This window comes from Coregonus clupeaformis, chromosome 40 (assembly GCF_020615455.1).
Source record: "Coregonus clupeaformis isolate EN_2021a chromosome 40, ASM2061545v1, whole genome shotgun sequence".
NCBI lineage: Eukaryota > Metazoa > Chordata > Actinopteri > Salmoniformes > Salmonidae > Coregonus > Coregonus clupeaformis.
This window is the reverse complement of record NC_059231.1, coordinates 16,247,468-16,263,568: the sequence shown is the minus strand read 5'-3', so window position 1 is coordinate 16,263,568 and position 16,101 is coordinate 16,247,468. Positions and strand designations below refer to the sequence as shown.

The following is a 16,101-nucleotide window of genomic DNA, read 5'->3' as shown; positions in this document are numbered from 1 at the left end:
GATGGGTGGTGAGGCCATGAGGCAGAGCAATTTCACCATGTAAATGAGACGTAACAATAATGAATTTGCCAATAAAAAGAAATAATCATACAACAATAAATGTAAAATGTTTGTCGAGAACAGTGGTATAATTGGATTTTCAAGGCAATATGAATGAAATAGCCCTAAGCTTATTCATTTTTACATTTTACATTTTAGTCATTTAGCAGACGCTCTTATCCAGAGCGACTTACAGTTAGTGAGTGCATACATTTTTCATATTCCTTGCACTATTGCGATCAAAAGAAAGGAAGTGCATTTTAAACAGACAAGCATTATTGAGCAAATGTACTTACCTTTATTGTCACAGTATGAGGCTTTGTATTGTCTCTGAGGCCACATAAAACGTAACAGATCTTGTCCGATATAGGCCTCTGCTTGAATGTACAGATGTAGGATCTTAATTTGAGCCAGTTTGCTACAGTAGGAAAATAATCCTACAGCAACTGCAAATGTGATCATTGTAATTAATGGACAAACTTCAAAGTGGAAATTACAAACTTCAGAAGCATTTTTAAACCTAAAAGAGTTATACAAGTTTAAAATGTCCTGCATTGCAGGAAAGTTATCCTGCAACAGGGTGATCAAATTAAGATCCTAAATCTGTAAGTGGCAAGAATGGAATGGATATGATCATTTTCCTATCCTTTACATTATTACTCATAGTAGTCTTAGGTTATAGTTCAGCTTAGTCCATTCTGCAGTTTGTTTGACCTGCCCCCTCTTTCTCCCTATTTGCCTCCTCAGGTTTGATAACATGTGCCCCAGGGTTATTCAGCTGCCCTGGGTCCTACGGCTGTGTCCCTAAACGCTGGCTTTGTGACGGGGAGAGAGACTGTCCTGATGGCAGCGACGAATTGGCTGCAGCTGGATGTGGTAAGTTTGCAATGAGCCTCCATATCATGTTAAATAGTAAAGATCATATTGTCTGTGGCTCTATCTGTTGGTGTGATCTTCTGTTGTCATCTACAGTGCATTCAGAAAGTATTTAGACTCCTTCCCTTTTTCCACATTTTGTTACGTCACAACCTTATTCTAAAATGGATTAAATAAAATATTTTCCTCATCAATCTACACACAATATCCCATAATGACAAAGCGAAAACAGGTTTTTAGACATTTTTGCAAATGCATTAAAAAAACAACAACAGATACCTTATTTACATAATTAACCCAGACCCTTTGCTATGAGACTCGAAATTGAACTCTGGTTTATCCTGTTTCCATTGATCTTCCTTGAGATCTTTCTACAACTTGATTGGAGTCCACCTGTGGTAAATTCAATTGATTGGACATGATTTGGAAAGGCACACACCTGTCTATATAAGGTCCCACAGTTGACAGTGCATGTCAGAGCAAAAACCAAGCTATGAGGTCGAAGGAATTGTCCGTAGAGCTCCGAGACAGGATTGTATCGAGGCACAGGTCTGGGGAAGGGTACCAAAAAATGTCTGCAGCATTGAAGTTCCCCAAGAACACAGTGGCCTCCATTCTTAAATGGAAGAAGTTCGGAACCACCAAGACTCTTCCTAGAGCTGGCCGCCCGGCCAAACTGAGCAATCGGGGGAGAAGGGCCTTGGTCAGGGAGGTGACCAAGAACATGATGGTCACTCTGACAGAGCTCCAAAGTTCCTTTGTGGAGATGGGAGAACCTTCCAGAAGGACAACCATCTCTGCAGCACTCCACCAATCAGGCCTTTATGGTAGAGTGGCCAGACGGAAGCCACTCCTCAGTAAAGGCAGATGACAGCCCACTTGGAGTTTGCCAAAAGGCACCTAAAGGACTCTCAAACCATGAGAAATAAGATTATCTGGTCTGATGAAACCAAGATTGAACTCTTTGGCCTGAATGCCAAGCGTCATGTCTGGAGGAAACCTGGCACCATCCCTACGGTGAAGCATGGTGGTGGCAGCATTATGCTGTAGGGATGTTTTTTCAGTGGCAGGGACTGGGAGACTAGTCAGGGTTGAGGGAAAGATTAATGGAGCAAAGTACAGAGAGATCCTTAATGAAAACCTGCTCCAGAGCGTGCAGGACCTCAGACTGGGGCGAAGGTTCACCTTCCAACAGGACAATGACCCTAAGCACACAGCCAAGACATCGCAGGAGTGGCTTCGGGACAAGTCTCTGGATGTCCTTGAGTGGCCCAGCCAGAGCCCGGACTTGAACCCGATCAAACATCTCTGGAGAGACCTGAAAATAGCTTTCAGCGACGCTCCCCATACAACCTGACAGAGCTTGAGAGGATCTGCCGAAAAGAATGGGAGAAACTCCCCAAATACCGGTGTGCCAAGCTTGTAGCGTCATACCCAAGAAGACTCAAGGCTGTAATCGCTGCCAAATATGCTTCAACAAAGTACTGAGTAAAGGGTCTGAATACCCTAAATGTAATATTTCTGTTTTTTTAAATATAACTATGGGGTATGATGAGGGAACAATTTAACTTAATCCATTTTATAATAGGGCTGTAACATAACAACATTTGGAAAAAGTCAAGGTGTCTGAATAACTTCCGAATGCACTGTATGTCAATTTTAAATGGAAACTGCACCACTAGACACTATTTGGGGTGCATGTCCAGTAGTCCTACATAATTATGAGTTATGAAAGGTGTTTTGGACATACTTATGCACCATAAAGCTATTTTTGAATTTTTGCGCTGGGAGAGTTCAACCAATGAAGTCATCGGTTGATTGAGCCTGCTGTCTGATCTAAAAATAAATGTAGTCATATTTTGTAGCAATTGTTTTGGCCTTTGTGTTTCGCCGATTTCACGATCATGCTAGCAGCGAGTAGATATTGTTGTCCTTGTTCAATAGAGCAATTGAACTCAACGATGTTCCTATCTGCCACGACATTGCAGGATATCTAGATTGACTCATGTTCCCTGGCTTTATAAAGACTTCAGCCTGATGGGAACCCTACTTCCTTGTCCAATTACGTTCCCACCCTCGACGGCAGGCTTTTCAAAATGGGGGCGGTACTAGTTTCTACAGGTTCATGGGAGCTATGTTACTGTCTATCCGAGATTGCTATATAATTTCAATGACAGCTTCTGATGATTCCTCTTTCCAAGAAGAGCTGGACGACGGAACCGTTTTTTATGTTATTTTACATAGGGACATACAGCCCTTGTCCTTTGAGCTGGAATACACTGAAGATGAATTGATACAGCGAGAACAAGAATTGCAAGACCAGCAAGCAGCGATGGGGAGCCCTATGCGGGTGCTGTCCAGCAATGCCGACGGAATGGGAATGTCTGTGCTGCAACGAATTCGATCGCCAACAGTTCTTACTGGAGAGGGGCAATGCAGACCCTATGCATGGATTGTGTGTGTGTGTGTGACAGACCATTGAACTTTCGCACATATGGATAGATGGGTGCTGGAGACGTTCTTCAGAACCTCCAAGATCAACTGGCGGCGGCAGCCTAAACCAGCTGGACCAGTACGGCAAATGACAAACCAGTAAGTTGTTTTGCTGTCTGTAGCTAGCTAGCAATATAAGCTTTCGTGATCGATTCGGCCATAACGTGGCTTGCTAGTACCACTACAAGCCAAGCTAGCCAAGTTGAGCTAGCTTTGTTTTCTATACCCTTAATGTAATGTAGCCTAATGATATAGCTAGCTAGCTAGTTAACGTTAGCTTGCTAGTCTAGCTAGCCTCAGCGCATCTCATTCGGAGCAAAACTTGAGCCATTCTTTTATGATGGTGACGAAGAGTAAAGTAATGACTTTGGCTTTATGACTCATATTAGTCTTTGAGTAACTATAACGTGTGTCTGTGAGATGTGTAATATTATGTACCATGCTGCTGCAGTAGGAATACAGACAGTACACAATGATTGCCCACAATGATCTAATAGTGTTTTTGTCATTCTCTTACAGCTTGGTGGCCTGCAGATTATTTTTGGAGTTTGTTCTACATGGGGAGAAGCTAGGCAGAGGACACAGAATCCCCTTGCCTGCATGTGTTGTTGGTGTCATTCGAGCAATTTATCCTTCACACGATGGACAGTAGGTTGGATACAAAGAAGTTGATGACTCGAGGAGATGTGAAAGGTCCCATAACGACAAGCTCCCCTTGTATCAAAGTGTCTCGGGAACACGTCACTGCACCCCCCAAACACACAATATGCATGTATTCCCTTTGTAGAACTGTAGTATATATATATATATTATATTTTTATTCTACTGTATATATGTCATACATGAACTGTTCCTGCTTACTGCTGTGTTAACTCACCTCGATCTCCATAGCAAATAAATGTTGTCTTGACTACAAGCCATGCCTACTTATTTGCTACATTGACAGACTAATCTACTGTTTTATTAAAACATGTTTACTTACCAACAAATAAAGTTGAAATGATACACCAATTCCCTGCATCATTTGTTTTAGCAGTAAGATTATAGCTGAGTGGCACAGTGGTCTAAGGCACTGCATCGCAGTGCTAACTGTGCCACTAGAGATCCTGGTTCGAATCCAGGCTCTGTCGCAGCCGGCCGTGACCGGGAGACTCATCGGCGGCGCACAATTCGTCCAGGGTAGGGGAGGGAATGGCCGGCAGGGATGTAGCTCAGTTGATAGAGCATGGCGTTTGCAACGCCAGGGTTGTGGGTTCGATTCCCACGGGGGGCCAGTATAAAAAATAAAATAAAAAAATAAAAACAATTATTCACTAACTGTAAGTCGCTCTGGATAAGAGTGTCTGCTAAATGACTAAAAATGTAAAATGTAATAGCTAGTTACTTCTAAAACATTTCATGAATATCACAATAAATTGATCCAGGAGTTGAAGTCAACACTTTATTGGTTTCTGATGCAGCTGGAATAATTTAGTCACTTGTCAGTACACTCGTAAAAAAGATTATATAAAACCTTTTGTCAAACTCCATTATACACATACAGTGAGGGAAAAAAGTATTTGATCCCCTGCTGATTTTGTACGTTTGCCCACTGACAAAGAAATGATCCGTTTATAATTTTAATGGTAGGTTTATTTGAACAGTGAGAGACAGAATAACAACAACAAAATCCAGAAAAATGCATGTCAAACATTTTATAAATTGATTTGCATTTTAATGAGGGAAATAAGTATTTGACCCCCTCTCAATCAGAAAGATTTCTGGCTCCCAGGTGTCTTTTATACAGGTAACGAGCTGAGATTAGGAGCACACTCTTAAAGGGAGTGCTCCTAATCTCAGTTTGTTACCTGTATAAAAGCTACCTGTCCACAGAAGCTATCAATTAATCAGATTCCAAACTCTCCACCATGGCCAAGACCAAAGAGCTTTCCAAGGATGTCAGGGACAAGATTGTAGACCTACACAAGGCTGGAATGGGCTACAAGACCATCGCCAAGAATGAAAAGTAAAAATTGAGAGATATATACAAAATAGACAAAAAAAACAAGAAACGGGATATTTACACAAGGACGATGAAATAAAAGCGACCGCACTGCTACGCCATCTTGGATCTCTCCATGGGCTACAAGACCATCGCCAAGCAGCTTGGTGAGAAGGTGACAACAGTTGGTGCGATTATTCGCAAATGGAAGAAACACAAAATAACTGTCAATCTCCCTCAGCCTGGGGCTCCATGCAAGCTCTCACCTCGTGGAGTTGCAATGATCATGAGAACGGTGAGGAATAAGACCAGAACTACACGGGAGGATCTTGTCAATGATCTCAAGGCAGCTGGGACCATAGTCACCAAGAAAACTATTGGTAACACACTACGCCGTGAAGGACTGAAATCCTGCAGCGCCCACAAGGTCCCCCTGCTCAAGAAAGCACATATACAGGCCCGTCTGAAGTTTGCCAATGAACATCTGAATGATTCAGAGGAGAACTGGGTGAAAGTGTTGTGGTCAGATGAGACCAAAATGGAGCTCAACTCAACTCGCCATGTTTGGAGGAGGAGGAATGCTGCCTATGACCCCAAGAACACCATCCCCACCATCAAACATGGAGGTGAAAACATTATGCTTTGGGGGTGTGTTTCTGCTAAGGGGACAGGACAACTTCACCACATCAAAGGGACGATGGACGGGGCCATGTACCGTCAAATCTTGGGTGAGAACCTCCTTCCCTCAGGCAGGGCATTGAAAATGGGTCGTGGATGGGTTTTCCAGCTTGACAATGACCCACAACACACAGCCAAGGCAACAAAGGAGTGGCTCAAGAAGAAGCACATTAAGGTCCTGGAGTGGCCTAGCCAGTCTCCAGACCTTAATCCCATAGAAAATCTGTGGAGGGAGCTGAGGGTTCGAGTTGCCAAACGTCAGGCTCGAAACCATAATGACTTGGAGAAGATCTGCAAAGAGGAGTGGGACAAAATCCCTCCTGAGATGTGTGCAAACCTGGTGGCCAACTACAAGAAACGTCTGACCTCTGTGATTGCCAACAAGGGTTTTGCCACCAAGTACTAAGTCATGTTTTGCAGAGGGGTCAAATACTTATTTCCCTCATTAAAATGCAAATCAATTTATAACATTTTTGACATGCGTTTTTCTGGATTTTGTTGTTGTTATTCTGTCTCTCACTGTTCAAATAAACCTACCATTAAAATTATAGACTGATCATTTCTTTGTCAGTGGGCAAACGTACAAAATCAGCAGGGGATCAAATACTTTTTTTCCCTCACTGTATGTACAAGAGCTAGCAATATCTATACCACCATGCAGTTTTGAGCATACTAGGCATTCTATATTATACTACAACATCAGTCTAACTAAATATGGAGGTTGTGTTGGCTGAATGTTCCAGTTAGGGTCCTGAATGTTCTTCAGCTGGTGAACTTTGTGTTGGGCAATGGCAGCTGGTCTTGCAGATTAACTCCATGACCTTTGACTCATAGACTGTACACTTTGGCTCTTGCCAGCCCCGTGCAGTCAATTCCTCTTCCAAGTCGGATGATGTTGAGCTTGTTCGCCGGCTGAAAGCTTTCATCCAATGGGTCTACAGGATCTGTACTACTAAAGCTGGTGTCAAGGTCATCATCATCATCAGCAGCAGGATTAGTCTGTAGGACACACGTTAGTCAGTGATTGTGGTTTGCTTACAACCAGGAAATGTAGATGGCTTCAGTGCTGACTCCATATTGTTGAGCATATGTACTGCGACGCCACATCTCTAGAGCAGGGTTTTCCAAACTTGGTCCTGGGGCCCCACTTGGGTGCACGTTTTGGTTTTTGCCGTAGCACTACACAGCTGATTCAAATAACCAACTAATCATCAAGCTTTGATTATTTGAATCCGCTGTGTAGTGTTAGGGCAAAAAACAAAATGTGCACCGGGGGGCAGAACAAAGTTTGAGAAACCCTGCTCTAGAGTGCCATGATATTGTGGACTCATAGTGTAACCCTCCAACCATGTTTCTCAATCCCCCAGCACCCAACAACACATGTGATGACAACGCCTTCCTTTGCCATAACAAAGCCTGCGTCCCTCAGCGTTTCGTCTGTGACCATGACGACGACTGTGATGATGGATCTGACGAGTCACTTGAATGTGGCAAGTCGATTTGTTGCTATGTCTTTTATTACCTCACATAGAGTAATAACTAAGTCATAACATTATAATAAGTTATAACATAGTTTTAACTCATTAATACCTTACTCTAAGTTGGAAGTATAATTACTTTTCAGTTATCTAACTGGGATCTGTGATGATGTGTTGGCCTGTGTAAGTGTCAGTTAGTGACACTGCAGCTCTCTCGTTGTCTCTCTGTCTCTGCAGTGTACCGGTCCTGTGGACCTGAGGAGTTTCGCTGTGGGGACGGCCGCTGTCTGCTTAGTGCTCAGTGGGAGTGTGACGGCTGCCCAGACTGTCCTGACCGATCTGACGAGCTGCCCCTGAACCTCAAATGCCTGGCCGCAGGTAGTGTTATTTACTGCTGTTCAAATGCCTGGCTGTAGGTAGTGTAGTCTACTTCTGTTCAAATGCCTGGCCGTAGGTAGTGTAGTTTACTGCTGTAGTGTACTCTGTGCTGTTAGTACAGTCTGGCCGCAGGTACTCTAGTCTACTGCTGTTTGGCTCTCTCTATGAAGCTATCCCTTACTGTCAGCAGTCTACTATAAGAGAGGATAGAAACCACATTCAAAAAAATGCTGGGTTAAGATATGTAATATGGCATGGCTTATTGGGGGCGTGGCTTTCAGATAGTTATTTTTGCCCGTCCGAGATAGTAAATGTCATTCTGCTTCATATGTTATTTTGTGTTGTCAACACATGTTAAGCAAAGACACTTTTGTAGCTGTAATGAGACTTACACAAAAGTATGAGTTCCTCAAGTGCCTGTGCATATCCCAATATTGGGAAAGCTACCACTTTGTCTAAATAATATTGTTGTTAAATGTATGTAAAGATCTGTAATGCGCAAAAAATATTTTAGGAAAATAACAAATTTGCAGTGTACAAACTTAACATGATGAACAGGAATGACATTTACTATCTCGGACGGGCAAAAATAACTATTTGAAAGCCACGCCCCAAATAGGCCATGCCACATTACATATTCTATTATAAAATGTATAACATTATTATTTAAATATTATATAAGAAAGTGGTAACTCTCCCAACATTGGGACATACATAGGCACTTGAGGAACTCGTACTCTTGGGTAAGCCTCACTAAAGGTCAGAAGGTAGCGTTGCGGTTAAGAGTGTTGGGCCAATAACCGAAAGGTTGCTGGTTCAAATCCCCGAGCCAACTAGGTGAAAAGTTTGTCGACATGCCCTTGAGCAAGGCACTTAACCCTAATTGCTCCTGTAAGTCGCTCTGGATAAGAGCATCAGCTAAATGACTCAAATGTAAACGTGTTAGTACTCAACAAACAGATAACAATACGGGCCTCCCGAGTGGCGCAGTTGTCTAAGGCACTGTATCGCAGTGCTAGCTGTGTCACTAGAGATCCTGGTTCGAGTCCAGGCTCGGTCGCAACCGGGAGACCCATGGGGCGGCGCACAATTGGCCCAGCATCGTCCAGGTTTGGGGAGGGTTTGGCTGGCAGGGATGTTCTTGTCCCATCGCGCACCAGCGACTCCTGTAGCGGGCCGGGCACACTGCACGCTGACACGGTCGCCAGGTGTACGGTGTTTCCTCCGACACATTGGTGTGGCTGGCTTCCGGGTTAAGCGGGCATTGTGTCAAGAAGCAGTGCGGCTCGGTTGGGTTGTGTTTTGGAGGACGCACGGCTCTCGACCTTCGCCTCTCCCGTGTCCGTACGGGAGTTGCAGCGATGGGACAAGACTGTAACTACCAATTGGGTAACAATATAACAGACAGATGAACCGGAATGACATTTACTCTCACGGGTGTCCAAAAAGAACTATCTGAAATCCATGCCCCTACTAAGCAAAACCTACAGTCTTCTGCTCTGACCTGGTGAGTCATAGTTCAACGACCCAACTGTTTTTTTTTCAAAATAACCCAATGTGTGTTCTGCCCAATATTTACCCAAATTAGTTTGTTTTTCACTGAGCATTTTTTTGAGTGCAAAGATATAAAGACAGTCAGAGTAAAACTTTCCGAATAGCATTAATCTAAGTGAATCTCATTTACCGCAATGCAGGTTAAATGATTACTATTGTAAATGCTTTTTGCCTCACCATTAACAGTTATAAATTACCTTCCAGGGAGTCTGTGCAACGGTTCCTTCTTCATGTGTTCCAATGGACGCTGCATCTCTGAAGGGAGTCTGTGTGACAAGAAAGACGACTGTGGAGACCGGTCCGATGAGAAGAACTGCAACGTGAACGAGTGTCTTAATCGCAGAGTCAGTGGCTGTACACAGGACTGTCAGGATCTTCCTGTTGGATACAAGGTAGGAATCACCACTCTCTGGCCTTGATGGGTAACTTGGACAACTGCACATGTGTCGTATACTCAGAATCATAATCAAGGTTAGGTTGTCTTTCCTAGGGTTTTATGAATTCTAGTTATCCCGTCTTTATTTCAGCCAGAGACAGATTGGTAAGTGGACAGTCATCACCCGCTGGAAGGCTTACAGATATTACCAATAATAATTTAGCCAGAACAAAATAAATGTTTTAAATATGTACATGCAGAATCTGACTTTAATCAAGAAAACGTTATTGTTTCTGTATGTTTTGTATTAAGAAGCCTATAACACGGACCTGGTAAAGTGCCAACATTATTATCTCAGTGTGCATGATTCAAATGATTGATTATGTTGTGCCTGAGGCTATATTAGGCTTTCCCACACAATACAGAAAGACAAACACAATCATGCTATCACAGGCAATCCAATACAGAGTCAAGTTATAAACACAGTACAGTAGGATCCTATCATCATTAGGGACGATACCAGCAAGGCCGTGACGATACCAGCATCACGATACTCATTAGTATCCTGTCAAGGAAACGACTTTAACTTCTTTATGAAAACAGCCCTAATGTTGGAAACAAACATCATTATGTTGTCATCTAGAGTAACATGTATTTCTTTTCAAAGCTATAGTTGGACAGGAAAATGCGCAACGTTCATTCACCATGTAAAATGTGTCGTTTGGTTAGACAAGTTTAAAAGATTGAGGTTTCGGCCTTCAATGGCCTTCTTCAGAATACTATAGCGCACAATATTTTACAGCAAGTTTTTAAAGGACCAAAGAGTTTGGTCTGCTTCTTGTTTGTAAAGGAAAAAATATTGCGATACTGGTATCGTCCCGGCCCTAATCATCATCTTAAACACAGACCTATGCTATGGATACAAGCGATGAAAGATGAGAAAATGGTTTCGAGAGGCTTCCATGCCAGCTGTTTGTTTGCTGGGATCCTTGGCGACAGGCAGGCAGGCTCCAGAGAGAGAGGTTGCATCACAAATCAAAAGAAAACAAACAATTACCATCAAAAACTAAAAACCTAATGCATTCAATCAAATAACATTTAACAATCATCAGTCAGTCAATCAGTCATGGTTGGTCTGGTGGAGTGGTTAACGGTGTGTTTGTGTGTTTATGTTGGGGGAGGGGAAGGCGTGGGGTCTGAGCTGGCAGTTGCTGGAGGAAGTTGGCAGTTGTGGTTGTTCGGTGCTGTACCAGGGCTGGAAAACCAGGGGTTGGTGCTGGGTCTGATGCTAGGACTGTGGGCCAGGGAGAAAAACAGGAACCGGGGCTGGATCTGTAGAGGGGAGGAAGGACAACCTGAGAAGCAAGCAGACACACAAGGGAACCCTAGACCCAGAGGTGGTACTTCCCTGTGGCCTGCTCGCTCCAAGTAAAGGTGTGATCTTTGTGTCACATCTGGCGGTCTGGTGCTGGGACTGGCCAATGGGATCTGGATTACAACACTTCCACTCACGGGTAGCCAAAAATAACTAAGTGAAAGCCACACCCCCACTAAACCATGCTTCTAATATAATTTCCCAGTGTGTCTTGCCTTTTCGAGTCAATTGTAGAGTTACCACCCACGACTGTATTTGTTAGTGACAGGGACATGGTCTCAACAACCATGGTAACTCTACAATTCAAAAGGCAAGGCACTGGGAAATATTAAAATAAAGTTTTACACTAAGCAGTGTCTTAATTTTACACTGGTTCCAGTGTGTACAGTGGGGAAAAAATGTATTTAGTCAGCCACCAATTGTGCAAGTTCTCCCACTTAAAAAGATGAGAGAGGCCTGTAATTTTCATCATAGGTACACGTCAACTATGACAGACAAAATGAGAAAAATAAATCCCGAAAATCACATTGTAGGATTTTTTATGAATTTATTTGCAAATTATGGTGGAAAATAAGTATTTGGTCAATAACTAAAGTTTCTCAATACTTTGTTATATACCCTTTGTTGGCAATGACACAGGATACACGTTTTCTGTAAGTCTTCACAAGGTTTTCACACACTGTTGCTGGTATTTTGGCCCATTCCTCCATGCAGATCTCCTCTAGAGCAGTGATGTTTTGGGGCTGTCGCTGGGCAACACAGACTTTCAACTCCCTCCAAAGATTTTCTATGGGGTTGAGATCTGGAGACTGGCTAGGCCACTCCAGGACCTTGAAATGCTTCTTACGAAGCCACTCCTTCGTTGCCCGGGCGGTGTGTTTGGGATCATTGTCATGCTGAAAGACCCAACCACGTTTCATCTTCAATGCCCTTGCTGATGGAAGGAGGTTTTCACTCAAAATATCACGATACATGGCCCCATTCATTCTTTCCTTTACATGGATCAGTCGTCCTGGTCCCTTTGCAGAAAAACAGCCCCAAAGCATGATGTTTCCACCCCCATGCTTCACAGTAGGTATGGTGTTCTTTGGATGCAACTCAGCATTCTTTGTCCTCCAAACACGACGAGTTGAGTTTTTACCAAAAAGTTATATTTTGGTTTCATCTGACCATATAACATTCTCCCAATCCTCTTCTGGATCATCCAAATGCACTCTAGCAAACTTCAGACGGGCCTGGACATGTACTGGCTTAAGCAGGGGGACACGTCTGCACTGCAGGATTTGAGTCCCTGGTGGCGTAGTGTGTTACTTATGGTAGGCTTTGTTACGTTGGTCCCAGCTCTCTGCAGGTCATTCACTAGGTCCCCCTTTGTGGTTCTGGGATTTTTGCTCACCGTTCTTGTGATCATTTTGACCCCACGGGGTGAGATCTTGCGTGGAGCCCCAGATCGAGGGAGATTATCAGTGGTCTTGTATGTCTTCCATTTCCTAATAATTGGTCCCACAGTTGATTTCTTCAAAACAAGCTGCTTACCTATTGCAGATTCAGTCTTCCCAGCCTGGTGCAGGTCTACAATTTTGTTTCTGGTGTCCTTTGACAGCTCTTTGGTCTTGGCCATAGTGGAGTTTGGAGTGTGTCTGTTTGAGGTTGTGGACAGGTGTCTTTTATACTGATAACAAGTTCAAACAGGTGCCATTCATACAGGTAACGAGTGGAGGGCAGAGGAGCCTCTTAAAGAAGACGTTACTGCTCTGTGAGAGCCAGAAATCTTGCTTGTTTGTAGGTGACCAAATACTTATTTTCCACCATCATTTGCAAATAAAATCATTAAAAATCCTACAATGTGATTTTCTGGAGAAAAAAATTATATTTGTCTGTCATAGTTGACGTGTACCTATGATGAAAATTACAGGCCTCTCTCATCTTTTTAAGTGGGAGAACTTGCACAATTGGTGGCTGACTAAATACTTTTTTCCTCCACTGTATATGGTCCAACTCTTTCAGTGTTGATTTAACCCGTGGTGTAAAATACTTAGCTATTTATTTTTATTTTACCCTTATTTTACCAGGTAAGTTGACTGAGAACACATTCTCATTTACAGCAACGACCTGAGGAATAGTTACAGGGGAGAGGAGGGTGGATGAATGAGCCAATTAGAAGCTACTTTAAAATACTACTTAAGTAGTTTTTTGGGGTATCTGTACTTTACTATTTATATTTTTGACAACTTATACCTTTAATTCACTACATTCCTAAAAAAAAGAAAATCATGTACTTTTTACTCCATACATTTTCCCTGACACCCAAACATACATGCTTAGCAGGACTGGAAAATTGTACAATTCATGCACTTCTCAAGAGAAGATGCCTGGTCATCCCTACTGCCTCTGATCTGGCTGACTTGGAGTGTGCCCCTGGCTATCGGTAAATACAATAAAAAGAAAATGGTGCCATCTGGTTTGCTTAATATAAGGAATTTGAAATGACTTATACTTTTGATACTGAAGTATATTTGAGCAATTACATTTACTTTTGATCCTTAAGTATATTTAAAACCAAACGCCGTTAGAATTTTACTCAAGTAGTATTTTACTGGGTGACTTTCACTTTTACTTTAGTCATTTTCTATTAAGTTATCTTTACTTTTACTCAAGTACTCAAATTGGATACTTTTTCCACCACTGGATTTAGCACTGGAGAATTTGCTGTGTAGAGTTAAGTGAGTGTTGTTAAAAGACAATCAAGGCACAATTGAATAATGCAGCTGAATGTCCGTCTGTCTCTGCAAAGCATTTTACTGTATCGACCAGCTGCTGCAATATCTTGAGTAAATGGAATATAGACTATTATTTGTTACAGTTGTCTAGACTAAAAATGCTTCAGAACTTGTTTGTTTGTGTGATGTCAGTGCAAGTGTTGGCCTGGATTCCGGCTGAAAGATGATGGGAAAACGTGCGTGGACGTTAACGAATGTTCCTCCAGCCTACCCTGCAGCCAGCGTTGCATCAACACGTACGGCTCCTTCAAGTGTCTGTGTGTGGATGGCTACGAAGCCCTGGAGCGAAACCCCAACACCTGCAAGGCTCTCTCAGGTAAGGCTATTCACATGTCTTGGCAGCAAGCTTGTACTGTAATATACTGCAGTCCGTCTGAATAATTCACTAGTGATGTACAGTATTTTACATAATTTCAATTGATGTTCAAGTGGTGTTCAAAAAGATGTTTACCTACGTGTATATTTAGAAATGTCGAACTTGTACTGTAGTATACTGGTACTGTAGTCTGATCAGGGCCGGCTTAATGCAGGGGCTTACCGGGGCTGAAGCCCCTGGGCCCAGGCCCGTGGAGGCCCAAGAGGCAGTATATACTGCAACCGCCAACCACAGGAGGATTCAGGAGCCTACTCATATGCGTGAGCGCTGTCAAATCCCCAGGCGACACCGAAGCAGACATTGCCATTTTTCTTTATTTTGACTATTTTCTACATTGTAGAATAATAGTGAAGACATCAAAACTATGAAATAACACATATGCAAAAAAGTGTTAAACAAATCAAAATATATTTTATATTTGAGATTCTTCAAATAGCCACCCTTTGCCTTGATGACAGCTTTGCACACTCTTGGTATTCTCTCAACCAGCTTCACCTGGAATGCTTTTCCAACAGCCTTGAAGGAGTTCGCACATATGCTGAGCACTTGTTAGCTGCGGTCCGACTCATCCCAAACCATCTCAATTTGGTTGAGGTTGGGGGATTGTGCAGCACTCCATCACTCTCCTTCTTGGTAAAATAGCCCTTACACAGCCTGGAGATGTGTTGGGTCATTGTCCTGTTGAAAAACAAACGATAGTCCCAGTAAGCCCAAACCAAATGGGATGGCGTATCGCTGCAGAATGCTGTGGTAGCCATGCTGGTTAAATAAATCACAGACAGTGTCACCAGCAAAGCACCCCCACACCATAACACCTCCTCCTCCATGCTCTACGGTGGGAAATACACATGCAGAGATCATCCGTTCACTGCACCGCGTCTCACAGAGACACAGCGGTTGGAACCAAAAATCTCAAATTTGGACTCCAGACCAAAGGACACATTTCCACCGGTCTAATGTCCATTGCTCGTGTTTCTTGGCCCAAGCAAGTCTCTTCTTCTTATTGGTGTCCTTTAGTAGTGGTTTCTTTGCAGCAATTCGACCATGAAGGCCTGATTCACACAGTCTCCTCTGAACAGTTGATGTTGAGATGTGTCTGTTACTTGAACTCTGTGAAGCATTTATTTGGGCTGCAATTTCTGAGGCTGGTAACTCAAATGAACGTATCCTCTGCAGCAGAGTTAACTCTGGGTCTTCCATTCTTGTGGCGGTCCTCATGAGAGCCAGTTTCTTCATAGCGCTTGATGGTTTTTGCGACTGCACTTGAAGAAACTTTCTAAGTTCTTGAAGTTTTCCGTGTTGACTGACCTTCATGTCTTAAAGTAATAATGGACAGTCGTTTCTCTTTGCTTATTTGAGCTTTTGTTGCCATAATATGGACTTGATCTTTTACCAAATAGGGCTATCTTCTGTATACCCCCCCTACCATGTCACAACACAACTGATTGGCTCAAACACATGAAGAAGGAAAGACATTCCACAAATTAACTTTTAAGGAGGCACACCTGTTAATTGAAATGCATTCTGGATAACTACCTCATGAAGCTGGTTGAGAGAATGCCAAGAGTGTGCAAAGCTGTCATCAAGGCAAATGGTGGCTATTTGAAGAATCTCAAATATAAAATATATTTGAATTTGTTTAGCACTTTTTTGGTTACTACATGATTTCATGTGTTATTTCATAGTGTTGATTTCTTCACTATTATTCTACAATGTA

The 16,101-nt window shown here is 42.8% G+C and overlaps 1 protein-coding gene across 1 annotated transcript in view; it reads left to right on the top strand.

Annotated features, from left to right (window-relative positions):
- The window catches only part of LOC121554930 (low-density lipoprotein receptor-related protein 1B-like), a 331,365-nt gene that overhangs the window by 221,936 nt on the left and 93,328 nt on the right, over nt 1–16,101 (top strand). Inside the window, exons 46-50 of the mRNA XM_041868634.2 lie at nt 787–915; nt 7,435–7,557; nt 7,783–7,923; nt 9,682–9,869; nt 14,141–14,324. Coding sequence (XP_041724568.2) covers nt 787–915; nt 7,435–7,557; nt 7,783–7,923; nt 9,682–9,869; nt 14,141–14,324 — 765 coding nt within the window. The remainder of the gene's footprint in view (nt 1–786; nt 916–7,434; nt 7,558–7,782; nt 7,924–9,681; nt 9,870–14,140; nt 14,325–16,101) is intronic.